The following is a 13,427-nucleotide window of genomic DNA, read 5'->3' as shown; positions in this document are numbered from 1 at the left end:
TAATAATTATAGGAATATTATAGGAATATATAATTATATAGGAATATAATGATTCCTTTTATAGGAAGGTATTCTATAATTCCTATTGGTGATTTTTCATGTACCCTTTAATCTCCCAAACATTTAATGGCCTGTAGCTACTTAGAATTTAATCAGTTCTTTTTACAAAGGTCCAGTGACAGGCTTCATACCCCATGGTATGGGGGATAAGTAGGGTCTTCCAGAGTAATGGAAAAAACTCCATTAATGTTCATCGGACATTAGAACATTAATGTCCGATGAACAATCTAGTTTTATCATTAAAGAAATACTGTATGAGTTCCTGAAAATCCCTATATCATGGCTTTTGCCACACCAGCTAGCCCCAGTTGATAATCTGGCCTTTAAGAATGATGTAATAGCCCTTCCCTTTTTAAGAATACAGAGGCCTTGCATCAGAAGCCTTGCATAAGAGTAGTATGAATTCCAACAGTTGGCCCTGTGCAGTTAGGGATTTATGTGCATACAAACCCATCCTGAGGATTGATGAGCCATACAATATGTAGCAAAAGCATCTTTTTAATAACAGCATATGCTTCCATTGGAGCAGCCCTAGTCTGCCCACACCAAATTGATTAGCTGTTAATGGGTAGGTGTTTGGGATGGTGAGCCTCCAGATGGCAGTGGCTGCACACTTCTGAATGAACAGGGAAGCTATCATGTTGATATGCTGCTGCTGCAACTTTTGAGTAAGCTCCACACAGGAAGCATAGTTTTGGTCATCCAAAGTTCTGTGGCTACTTGTGAGTGTTCTAGCCACGCAAAAGATTCCTTGCTCATTACCTGACATTATATAAGTCTAAAAATGACACTGCTGAAGATGACATTGTGGAACTGCTCCAAGAAATGTTCCTTCAGAAACTGTTAGCTGCGCTTTCCCTTGTCCTCATTTCTGTTCTTCTCCTGGTATAGCATCATGCAGAATTGCTGTTGCTGTTGCTGCTACCAGAATCTCAACGAAGCTGCTCCGTAGCATGGCAGTTGGCTCTCAGAGCTTCAGCCATCTGTCAGCAATACGTCAAAAACATCTGCATAAACTGGTTTTTTCCCCCAATTTCCAATGTGAAAATACATAGCACTGTTTTGTCCATAATGGCCAGCTAGTGCCATTTGCAGATGGTGCTGACCTTCCCTCCTCCACCCCCGCTGCACTCCTCACCCCTCCCCCACCCTTAAAAGACAGCTCAGGGACAGAAAGGAATTGTGGGATTTGGGAAGTTTGACTTCTGGATGCAGAATCACAGGGACTCCTGACAATCCCATTCTATGGTATTGGAAGAATCCCTCAATGTCTTGTGCTGTTGTTGAACCTTAAAGAACATAGGGTACCCAGCCACGGTGTTGAGTGCATAATTTGATAGAAATGTTTCAGAAGCAAAGTCCACAATTAAATAAAAGTTGGCTGTCCATTTGGAAATGGCTGCTGCATGCTATCTATCAGGCAGCAATTACTATGCAGCATCTGACCCCCCAATTCCATGTAGACAACCCTTAATGGATTTCAGTTAAATTTTTAAAGGCTTCTCTTCAAATTTTACAACAGGGTGCCAAGGCTTGTATATGTACTTCACAATAAACTTTATGTAAGTTAAGCAAGAGCATAATCTCTGTAAGATGTCCTAGAATTTGTGAAAACCAAAAATGTATTATAATCTGATTGACGAAGCCATCCATTCTGTTATAATATTCAAGACATGCTTAATGGCACAAAAATGTTGAAAACTAAGATTTTATCTTGAGAAAGTGAAAACATTATCAAGACATATAAAACCGAACCTGGATTTCATTAATTTTCAAGATTTTACTCTAATTCAGTGAATTATATATGTGAATGTATTTGAATCCTTCTTTTTCTTATTCCAGGAATGGACTAAGTTAATGTATCAATAGGAGGTTCAAAATATCCAGAGATATGCTTATTGGCATACATGTAATTACCACTGACTGCAGGCAAAAAGCTGCCCCTAAACCCAGGAGCCACTCAGCTATTTTTTGACATAAGAGTTGATTTTCAGCAGACAGCCTCTATTTTTGCACATGTAAAATTGTCTGTAGACATATCTGCATCTACAGTTGGCAAGAGAAAAACCTGTTTGTATTCCTTTGAACTATTCTAACACAAGCACCTATTTAAATGTGTGAGTTTCCACCTGCAATCTATCTGTGGTTTTGTGGTTGCAACCTCTACACTTGTGCACAAGTTATTTTTAAAGTGTTGTAGGTGCATGCATGTAGCTTTGCATGTATACAAATGGAGGCTGCTTACAAGCCCAGTTAAAAAGCTGGTCCTTTCCATCTATATAATGTTTCTTGCTATTTATGATCTAATACAAGATAAATTAGGCTTTTTTCCTAATTTTTTCCTAACTCTTTTTTTAAACCAAAGGTGGAAAAACTACAGGCTGAGCTAGCACAAATAAAACAAGAACTTCTTCAGGAATATCGTTTCACTGCCTTCACAGGAGAACCTGTTTCCGATTCACCAAGAATGCAGCCTCGTAATATCTTTTTCAACATGAAATTTTAATTGCCTGAAATTCTTACAAGAATACTAGTCATGCAATGTCCACTATTAGCAGACAACTGTATTGAAGCATGATTTAAAGTGTTCCTTTTATTTCTTCTCCTTGTCGATTGGATTTAACAAAGTTAAAACTAGCGTGATAAACCATTCTAGATTATGCAGTCACTACATAATTTCAGTAGATTTATAGTCACCGGGTTGTAAAGTGTCATATTGTGTTTCTTTTACTGAATCTTTTTGTTCTTAGGGCCTTATTCATCAGAATTCAACTAAAAACTAGATTGAAATATGCTTTAATGAAAGTTTTGCTTAGCTAGTAACTTCAGAATTTTCCCCTTACAGGAACACTGTCTATACACAGTGCTAGGTAGATTAATAATACAAGAAAAAATACATGTCCAACTATGCACTATATATTAAGGTCAAAGTCATAATAGAGCAGTGGTTCTCAACTTTTTTTGTACCAGGACCCATTTGTAAACAATGCTATGGCCAGTCCCATCCTAGCAAATAGTTTAAGTAGAAAACACACAAGTATTTGAGTACCAAGATACTTATCACACGCTACAAGTTAAAGCAACTGAACGGTCTTAATTTTAAAGATAGAATCAACATCAACAGGAAAACATTAACAGCAATGTCAGCTTCTGGCCCTCCATTACTTCCAAATGACATTCATCACTGTACAGTTTGCACAGTGCAAATTGCTGGTGCCCTTCACTCCCAACTTGCAGCCCCCTGGCCTTGCTGGTGTCCCTCAATCCCAACCCATAGTCCCCCATCCCTTTCCAGATCTGCCGGTGCCCCTCACTCACAACCCCTGGCCCTGCTGGTGCCTCTCAGTCCCAACCCACAGCTCTGCACCTCTCAGCCCTGCTGGTGCCCTCACTCCTAACCCACTGCTTCTGCCCCCAGATGCAAGCCCCCAGTGTGTAGGGCAGGGAGTGGGTATGTATAGGGTACATGCCTCCCCAGAGTGCCTAACAGGGAACCCAAGCCCTGTTGCCAGGAAGCAAATCGGCCCCTTTAAATCCAGAACCTTCTGGGCACATCTGTCCAGTCGAGCAGGGGTTAAGGATTGAGCCCTGCCAGCTGGTCAGGTGACAGGAAGGGAAGGCCAGAACCATGTAAACCTCAAGTGCAGAAGGCCAGGGGGGCAGCAGAGAGGGAGATTCCTGATGACTACAGAGCAGCTGTGGCAGCTTCCTTGGGAAGAATGTGCCACACTGTGAGACAGAAGCACAATCACGTGTAAGCGGGCAGTTTGCCTCTCTTATTTTTATTTTCATTATATGGCCATAGGAGCTTATGGTTTATGCCGGTTGTTTGTGGCTGAGGCTATAGGGGAGGAGGAGGCCTCATTAGCACTGCAGGGCACCATGATGGAGGGATCATGAAGTCCTGCTGCACTAGGGGTGCAGCACTAGGGCCATGAGCCCAGAGTTGCTTGAAGGGAGGGTGGGAGTCTTGAAGCTAGGTCCTAGTGGGTGGACATAGGCAAAGAGCCCTAACTACAGAAAGGGGGGCAAACCCGGGGGGGTTGAGGCCCCAACAGCCTGGCCCCACAGCGGTATAGTGTAGAAGGGCCAGTAGGCCTGGTGTCATGGAGAGTATGAAACTAAGGGCCTTGAGTGGGCTAAAGAGCTAGAGCCTCTGAGTCAAGCCCTGCTTAGTGGGTTTTGATTGACAGGCCTAGCTAGAGAAAGCGGGGGTAAGCCTACAGCGCCTGAAACCCCAACATAAAGAGAAAATTATAAAATATCTGTGAGGCATGAGGCATGTCAAGGGGAGGTAGGAGTGTGCATTTTGCCCTTAAAGCAACAGCTCATCTTCCTACAGGCAGTGAGCCTAGAGTGTGTCTGGGAACCTTTGGGTCAGCCTCCCTCTTTTTAAGAACCAAGTAACATCAAGTCATGGCAGGTGAGTAAAGGGGGGGGAAGCTGATCCCCAGGGGAGGAAAATGCAGCAAGACTTAATGGGTACCCACTCACTGGCCTACAAAAAAAAAAATGCAGCCAAAGATGGCACCCTGTCACAGTGCCCCATAGTGGGCATGGGGCTGCAGCTTGGCATAGGTAGGAGCTGCCTCCATGGCCCAGCAGGTTGGACCTGGCACAAGAGGATGCAGCAGGACAGCGAGACTCATTGCTGCTGCCACCACTGCCAGGACCCCTGCACCAGTCACGCTGCCAGCAGCATGAGGAGTAAAAGATGTGAGGGAGAAGGGGCTGCACTCTCCTCACCTCTTCCCACTGCTAGCTGCTCTGCTCAGGCTACAGTTTTAGCCTGCTGCCATCGCCTGACCACTGCCACCACTCCCCTCAGGCTGTGGCTCTACCCTGGTGGGGTGGCAGGCAGTGCGGGTAGCCTGAGGAGAATGGCAGCAGCCAGGCCATGGTGGTGGGATAGATCTGTGGCCTGGCATGTGAGCAGTTTTGGGCAGGAAGTGGTGAGGGCAGCTTGGTCCCCCGCATCAATTACTTGAGCTGCTGGCAGCATGATTGGTGTGGGGATCCTGGTGGCATGTGCAGCAGCAACAAGTTTCACCGCCACACTCTGTCCTCCCTCACCCTCTGGGCTGTGGAGGCAGATCCTGCTCCTTGTGGTCCAGCCAGGCTGCAGCCCTGTGCCTATGGCAGATGCACAAATCTAGTGGGGCATGTGCCCCCCTTCACTCCCAACACATTGTCTATGCCTCTCCCTTCCCACTCCAGAGACTTACTTGCAGGGAGCTTCGGAGTTGCTTTCCATGCTTCCTGGCTGCCTTGTGCATAGAGTTCATAGATTTCATAGACAGGTTACAAGGGTGGGTGGATGAGAATAGGATGGGATTCAACACAGACAAGTGCAAAGTGATGCACCTGGGGAGGAACAACCGGCATCATACCTACAGATTGGGGAATTCCCCTCTTGTCAGCACAGAGGCAGAAAAGGATCTTGGGGTCATCATTGACTCCAAGATGAACATGGGCCGGCAGTGTGGGGAGGCAGTCAGGAAGGCCAAACGTACCTTGTCATGCATCCACAGATGCATCTCAAGCAGGTCCAAAGAGGTGATCCTCCCCCTCTATGCGGCACTGGTCAGGCCGCAGTTGGAGTACTGCATCCAGTTCTGGGCGCGGCACTTCAAGAGGGATGTGGACACCGTGGAGAGGGCCCAGAGGAAGGCCACTTGCATGATCAGGGGACAGCAGGGCAGACCCTATGAGAAGAGGCTGTGAGACCTGAACCTGTTCAGCCTCCAAAAGAGAAGGCTGAGGGGGGATCTAGTGGCCTGTTATAAACTAGTCAGGGGGGGATCAGCAGGCATTGGGGGAGTCCCTGTTCCCCCAAGCACTGCCAGGAGTGACCAGGAATAACGGTCGCAAGCTGGCAGAGGGTAGATTTAGGCTAAATATCAGGAGGCGCTACTTCACAGTCAGGGTGGCTAGGATCTGGAACCAACTTCCAAGAGAAGTGGTGCAGGCTCCTACCCTGGGGGTTTTTAAGAGGAGGTTAGATGAACAGACCTTGCTGGGGTCGTTTGACCCCAGTACTCTTTCCTGACATGGCAGGGGGTTGGACTAGATGATCTACTCAGGTCCCTTCCGACCCTAGAAACTATGAAATTATGACATTAGGGCTGGAAGGGACCTCAGAAGATCATCGAGTCCAGACCCCTGCCCAAAGGGCAGGAAGTCAGCAGGGGTCAGAGGATCCCAGCAAGATAGACATCCAAATGTCTCTTGAAGGCGTTCAAGGTAGGTGCTTGAACTACCTCCAGCAGCAGTCTATTCCAAACCTTGGGGGCTCGGACAGTAAAAATGTTCTTCGTTATGTCCAGCCTGAAATGGTCATGGAGGAGTTTCTGACTGTTCGATCTTGTCATCCCTTAGGGCGCTCTGATGAACACATTCCCCCAGATCCTGATGAGCATGCCTGATAAACTTATAGGCGGCCACCAAATCACCCCGAGCCTGCACTTTTCCAGGCTGAAGAGCCCCATAGTGCTCAGCCTATCATTGTAAGTTCTGTTTTCATGACCTCTTATCATGCACGTGGCTCTTCTCTGCACTCTCTCAACCTTCTCCATGTCCTTTTTTAATTATGGAGCCCAAAACCGGATGCAGTCCTCCAACTGCAGCCTCAGCAAGGCCGAGTACAACGGGAGAATGACAAGCCAGTGTTTTGCTTACTTTACTAGCCACAGCATCACACTGAAGGCTCATGTTCGTCTTGTGGTCAGTCATGACCCCCAAGTCCCTTTCATCAGAAGTGCTAGCCAGTGTAGCACTACCAAGCCTATAAGCGTGCTACAGGTTTTTCCTCCCAAGGTGGAGAACCTTGCATTTTTCAGTGTTAAATGCCATCAGGTTCTCATCTGCCCATTTCTTGAACCTGCCAAGGTCAACCTGCATTGCCCTCCTGTCCTCAGGTGTGGATGCTTTACCCCAAAGTTTGATGTCATCAGCGAACTTGGCCAGTCTGCTTCTGGTGCCAGTGTCCACATCATTAATGAAGATGTTGAACAATATAGGCCCAGGGAAAGAGCCTTGAGGTACCCCACTGGTCACAGGGCACCCCAATGATTGACTTCTATCAACCACCACTCTCTAGGTCTGACCACATAGCCAATTCCCCAGCCAGCAGATCGTGGAGAAGCCGAGGCCACAGTTGGCCAGTTTTGCCAAAAGGTGACCATGGGATACTATATCGAAGGCTTTTTTAAAGTCAAGATATACAACATCCATCTCTTCTCCCTTGTCCAGGTGATAGGTCACCTAGTCATAAAAGGAAATAAGATTGGTCAAGCAAGACCTACGTGCAACAAATCCATGCTGGCTATCCCTCTGGATTTTGCCATCAGCCAGTCTGCTGAGAATGTTTTCTTTGTTAACCTTTTCTAGGACCTTCCCCAGGATAGACGTCAAGCTGATGGGTCTGTAGTTTGCTGAATCCACTTTCCTCCCTTTCTTGAAGATAGGCACGACATTGACCTTCTTCCAATCTTTGGACACTTCACTGGAGCACCAGAAGTTCTTGATCTGTGCCAGGGGCTGGGCTATGATGCTCGCCAACTCCTTGAGTAGCCTGGGGTGTAAGCTGTCAGGGCCAGCTGACTTGAAGGTATCCAGCCTCTCAAGGTGTTTCTTCACAAGGTCAGCATTGATGGAGGGTAAGGAATCTCCCTCACCCAGGCCTTCCTGTCCTGTAATGGGCAGGGGTGTCCCTTGGAACTGGTGAAAGACTGACGCAAAGTACCCATTTAACAAGTTGGCTTTTTCCTGGGCATCAGTTGTCAGAGGTCCCATCTGGTTTAGAAGGGGTCAAGTGTTGCCCTTGTTTTTCCTTCGGCTCCCCACATATCTAAAAAGGACACACACATACACGTGATGCCTCCTGATTGATCAGCCTTCTCCTGCTCCCCCCAACCCCAAGCAGCCCTTTGCAGCCCAGAACTCTGCCCGCCTGCAAGGGAAAATCTGCAGTTTCCCAGGGTTTTCTCCTTTAAAGGAGAAAATCCATGATTTTCTGCTTTTTTCCCATTTTTTCCATGATTGTTCGTGACCCTTTCAAACATTATTGCAACTCGCTTTTGGGTCATGACACATAGGTTGCAAAATGCTTCATTAGAGGATTCAGTTATTAAAGTTCCAAACTCATAATAGATAAAACTTGTTAAAGTGAAGCTATGTTATCTAAAATACTCCTCACATACAAGAGGACCTTAGGCACTAGAAATAGAATTCATTTTTGCAAAAATGTATTTAAGTATATACTTTTTCCCCTTTCACTTATGTGACCCCATTCCTGTCTCCAACCTTATGATGGAGGGGCTGCATCCTGTTTTCCAAGAAGAGGGTGGTGACAGCATCAAAGGTAACCACTTGTAGCTGGATGGAATTTGCTGCTTGCTAGTCCAAGAAAGACATCAAAACTTGTACTAAGTCAGTCAAGGAACCAGTGAGGAAAGAAAGAGGATGAGTTTTGGGGATATAGTGCTACAACTGGTGCCCTCCTGCTATGTTTATGATTAGTGAGGAAACAGGACTAGAGAGAAGCCTTATAAAAACCACTGAAAACAAGAATGAGGATCAGAGAAGCTGGAAGCCAAGAGCAAGACTGGGAGAGAAGAGCTGCTCCAATATAAAATGAAAATACAACAATGTTAGCAGTAGGGAGGCAGAGAAAGAAAGGAGTAGGGCTGGCAGATTATAAATCTATTCCTTCCCCAACCTCTCAGGACTTGTTCCATTAGCACCCCAGCAAACTTCCTTTTGAAGCTCCTTTGTCCCTCTTCCTGAGGAAGAGAAATAGGTGGCAAATTCTCTCAGACCTTTACAGAGTGTCTTCAGACCTGTCAGCCTCCATCTCCTGGGCAGCATGACTAGGCCCCTACATTATGAGGCTGTAGAGTGGAGTCAGATAGCAGGGAGAGAGGTACAGTCAAAGGTAAAATCCTTGAGCCTGTATCACCCTTGTGTTACAGTGCATGGAATTACATTGGCATAAACCTGAAATAATGCAGTGGTGTATCAAGGCTTCTCTTCAAAGCAAAAAAACCCAATAAAAATACCTCTGGTTGAAAATACTCTAATGTCATCAGAAACCAACATAGGAACAATATGTGCATTGTCTACATTATTTCACTATGTGCAATGAAAAACAAGTCTTCCTTCCCAATCTGTTTTTGGCTTCTTCCCTCTGGCCCTCTTCTATTTTTGATCTCTGTATAGTGTCACTTGTCTCCTGGCTGCATTCTGTGGGCGCGCACATGCCTTTTGCCCTATCTCAAACCCCTCTGAGGTGGGGCAAGAGGCACATGCAGGAATGAAAAAATGTTAGACCCATGGATATCCATCCAGGGGTCTAAAACAACTGCTCTGCAGAAGAGCGGAGCAAGGCGCAGTCCCAGACCCTCCCAGGGAGTCATCCTCCAAAAAAGACACTCTGGTGTCAGCCAGAGCATCACTTTCATTCTCTTGCTACCTTGGCCCCCAGCACTGTCCAAAGTAAGTGGGGGGGCAGGTTCATGGGTGTGGGTGGGTGAGGGGTGGCAGGGGGATGTTGCGGGGTTTGGGGAGTGGCAGGAGGGATATTGCCAGCGCTGCAGGAGGGTATGGACCCAGCCCAGCCCTATGAGGCTCACTAATCTGGCTTTGTACCAGAGTGGGTCACAGGACCTGGAGCCATGTGACCTGTTCCAGTACAAAGCCAGACTAGCAAGCCACACGGGGCTGGCCCAGAACAGCGCCCACACTGGGCCGGGCAGCAGGAGCAGCTATCTGGGCACAGTGCATGGTCCCCGCATGTCATGCCAGCTCCTGCCACCAAGGGCCCAGCTTGGCCGGGTGGCAGAGGGGCCCCAAGGGTGGCAGGACTCAGCTGGGCCCAACACATGGTCCTCACTTGCCGCGCCGGGTCCTGCCTTGCCAGGTGACAGAGAGGCCCTAGGACCCAGCTGGGCCCAGCACACGGTCCTCACGTCCTGCTCCGGGTCCTGTCACCATGACCCACCCCTGCCAGGTGGCAGAGAGGCCCCAGGGCTGGCAGAACTCCGGGTGGGCCCAGTGCGCGGTCCCCACGTGCTGCACTGGGTCCTGATGCCATGGCTCAGAGCACCCCACTCCCACTGCTGCTCCTAAACGTAAGTTATGGGCCTTGGGCGGGGAGGCAGTGGCCCTCCAGGGGGGGAGCTGGGACACTGGACAAGGGGGCCATGGCCCTGTGGGGGATAGGGGCTGTGGCCCTCCAGGGTGGAGCTGGGGCCCTGTGGGGGAGCATTCCATGTGCTGTGGTAGGTGCTGCACTCTGTGGGGGCCAGGGGACCCACCCTTCCTGAGCAGCCCCCTCACAAGGTCCCCACACCCACAGTCCCCCCAGCAAATCACCCTACACCTAGCCACTCACCAACCCACATCCTCTCACACACACACACCCACCTTCCCCCACACCCTTTTGCACCCCTTTCCTGCAAACACCACATCCCACATCATATACTTATCATGTGCAAAGAAAACCAGAAGTACACATCAACACATATATTTAGAATTTGTTTTATTGTGATGATAGAGACACCGGTAGGCTTCCATATTGCTTTAACATTGTAAATATACCAATAAAGCATTGCCTAACTGATTGCTGTCTCTCTCTCTGTATAGAGGTGTGTGTGTGGTCTTTAATTGTGGAAAAACATGTATTTGGGGGTATTTTTAAAAATGGATTTGGGATGCTGCTGCAGCAGTCCAGCTTGCACAAGAGGTAGTGTCCCCAGGTACCAAGTGGCCAGGCCCTAAAAGCTGTCTATTTGTATCCTTCAAGTATCATGGGCTGTAAGGCCCACCTGGCTAACTAATAGCCCCTACTGTGTGGGGCCAGTGGGTGAAAGATACAACAGAATTCTTGGGACAAAAATGGCAAAAAACAGGATAGGAGTGTCATGTGGGTCAAAGGGTCAAAACATGAAAATAAGTGCGCCTGAGGGGGACACTGAGCAGAGCCCCCTGGGCCGCACCCACCAGTCCTCTAAGGCATCCAAGGAGCCAGTGGATGCTGCCCACTGGTGGTCCAACCGGAGACGTACATGTACAAGTGAGAGGAAAACAGCCCCACAGTCTCCAGGCACCTTCACGGCCAGAACTTTCTTCCTGGTAAAATACAGGGCCCACTTGGCCAAGGCCAGGAGGAGGTTGACCAGGAGGTCCCAGGACTTGGTGGGGCTGTGGATGGGCTGACCAAAAACAAAAAGGTGGGGGGGTGAAATTCAACCAGAACCTCAAGAGGAATCTCTGGAGGTGGAGGTGAAGGGGCTGCAGCCTGGTGCACTCAAGGGTCATGTCTGCCAGGGCCTCCCTCTGCCTGCAGAAAGGGCAGGAGACCAGGGTGTCTGTGAAGCTTGTCACAGATATCATGGCAATGGCTCCATGAAGGAGCCGCCAGATGAGGTCCCCAGTGGCTCATGGGATGAGAGTGGAGTACAGACTCAGCCACTGGGGTGCCCCAGCCATGCCCTCACTGAGCAGGTCCCACCAGTTGGTGTCTGGGCCAGGGATGAGGGCGGTATGATAGTGTTGCGCATGAGAGTGTAGGTGATGGCGATGGATGGTGGAAAAATGGACCAGTCTGGTGTCCTGCAGCTGGCTGAGGTGGTGGAGCGGGGAGTACTGTGAAACCAGGCGAGGCGCTGGCCCCATGACAAATTCTGGTGGGCTGGGGGGGAGGTGGACCGTCACCACACAGGTCAATAAAAGCAAGGGGGTCACTAGGTAGGGCAGATTTCACCTCCTGGACCAGACGGCAGGTTGCATGTGTCCCACGCGCTGAGACAGTGCAAAGGGGTCCACCCACTCCTGCCTATCGTATTCCAGGAGGTCTTCAACATGGGTGACACCAGCCAGGATCAACCTCTGTTGCAACCGGGGTGCCTCTACCGTTGGCACCACCAGTTGGGGGTTCCGGAGGAGGGCTTGACAAGCAGGTTGGCACCTTGGGTGACTGTTGTGGGGGATCTGGAGGCCTGAGACCAGCCTCCAGGCCCAGAGGAGGTCCTGGTAGAAATCTAGCAGCCCTTGCCGGTCCTCCAGGGAGAAGCCCAGCAGGCTGAGGAGCTGCCAGTTTTATCGGAGCCCCTGGAAGTAGCAGAGGAAAGCGTGCCCCAGGTGGCCTCATGCTGTGTGGCTACCAACACCGTATAGCAGTCGCTGCAGGGCCTGAAGGCGGAATGCCAAGACCTGGCTGCACAGGCAAACCAGGCTCTGGCCACCCTCCTGCAAGAGGAAGCTCAGGACCTCTGCAGTGACCCAGTGCTGTCCTGGCCAAAAAAACTTCAGCACCCATCTCTGGAGTCCCAGGACCTCAGGGAGCACAGGCAGTGTGTGTAAGCAGTGCCAGAGTATGGACAGGACCAGCTGATTCAGCACCAGCGCTCTCCCATGCAGAGAGAGATATCGTAGGAGCCCTGCCCATGCTCAGAGCCACTCCACCACCCTTGCCTCCAGCTGGTGCCAGTTCTCTGGTGGGGAGGGGTTTGTAGGGGACAGGTAGACCCCCAAGTAGAGCAGCGAGCCCACACCCCAGTGGATCCTGCAGAGTGAGGGTGGGAGTGAGCCCACCTGCCACCCGTCACCAGGCCAAAACTCTTGACCCAGTTGACCGGGGCAGAGGAGGCCACCGAGTACAATGCCTGGCAGGCCTCCACCCATGCCAGGTTGCCTGGACCAGGAGGAGTATATCGTCGGCATACACTGACAGGACCAGTTGCACTGCCAGCTCCCAGAGCATCAACCCCACCACCTGCTTCTGCAGGAGAACAAGGAAGGGCTCCAGGGCCAAGGCATACAGCTGGCCTGACAGCGGGCAGCCTTGACACACCCCTCTCCTGAACAGGATAGGCTCTGTCAGGGTCCAGTTGAGCTTGACCAAGCATTCTGCAGAGGCATACAACACCTGGAGAACCTGCACAAAGCGGGGCCCAAAGCCAAAGGCCCACTGTGTGCCTGTGAGGTACCCCATATCCACTCTGTCAAACGCCTTCTCCTGGTCCAGGAATAGGAGGGCGAAAGACAGGCCCTCCTGGCATGCTAGCTCCAGGAAGTCCCAAACCAGGTACATGTTGTTGAAGATGGAACGTCTGGGCACTGTGTATGTCTGGTTGGCATGGATCACATCCATCACCACAGACTGCAGGTGCAGCAAGATGACTTTTCCTACCACCTTGTAGTCCATGCAGAGGAGGGACACAGGACACCAATTCCTTAGCTCACAAGGATCTCCCTTCTTCGGCAGGAGGGTTAGCATGGCCTTCCAGCATGACAGGGGGAGCTCCCCACTTCCCTTGGCTTTGGCCCAGACCACAGCAAGGTCTGAGCCAAGGATGTCCCAGGAA

General features: G+C 49.7%; 1 protein-coding gene across 2 annotated transcripts in view; it reads left to right on the top strand.

Annotated features, from left to right (window-relative positions):
• LRRC27 (leucine rich repeat containing 27) overlaps positions 1 to 10,674 on the top strand; it is an 84,972-nt gene extending 74,298 nt beyond the window's left edge. Inside the window, exon 11 of one of the 2 annotated variants that reach the window (XM_090057985.1) lies at positions 2,426 to 10,674. In XM_090057985.1, coding sequence (XP_089914111.1) covers positions 2,426 to 2,566 — 141 coding nt within the window. In that variant the 3' untranslated portion in view covers positions 2,567 to 10,674. The remainder of the gene's footprint in view (positions 1 to 2,425) is intronic. The other variant, XM_090057986.1, reaches the window with a different exon arrangement.
• The last annotated feature ends 2,753 nt before the right edge of the window (positions 10,675 to 13,427 follow it).

The sequence above is a fragment of the Crocodylus siamensis genome, chromosome 7 (genome assembly GCF_052110815.1).
Source record: "Crocodylus siamensis isolate JL-2025a chromosome 7, ASM5211081v1, whole genome shotgun sequence".
Taxonomy (NCBI): Eukaryota; Metazoa; Chordata; order Crocodylia; family Crocodylidae; genus Crocodylus; species Crocodylus siamensis.
Note: the sequence above shows the minus strand (reverse complement) of the source record. Positions and strands in the feature narration are given on the sequence as shown.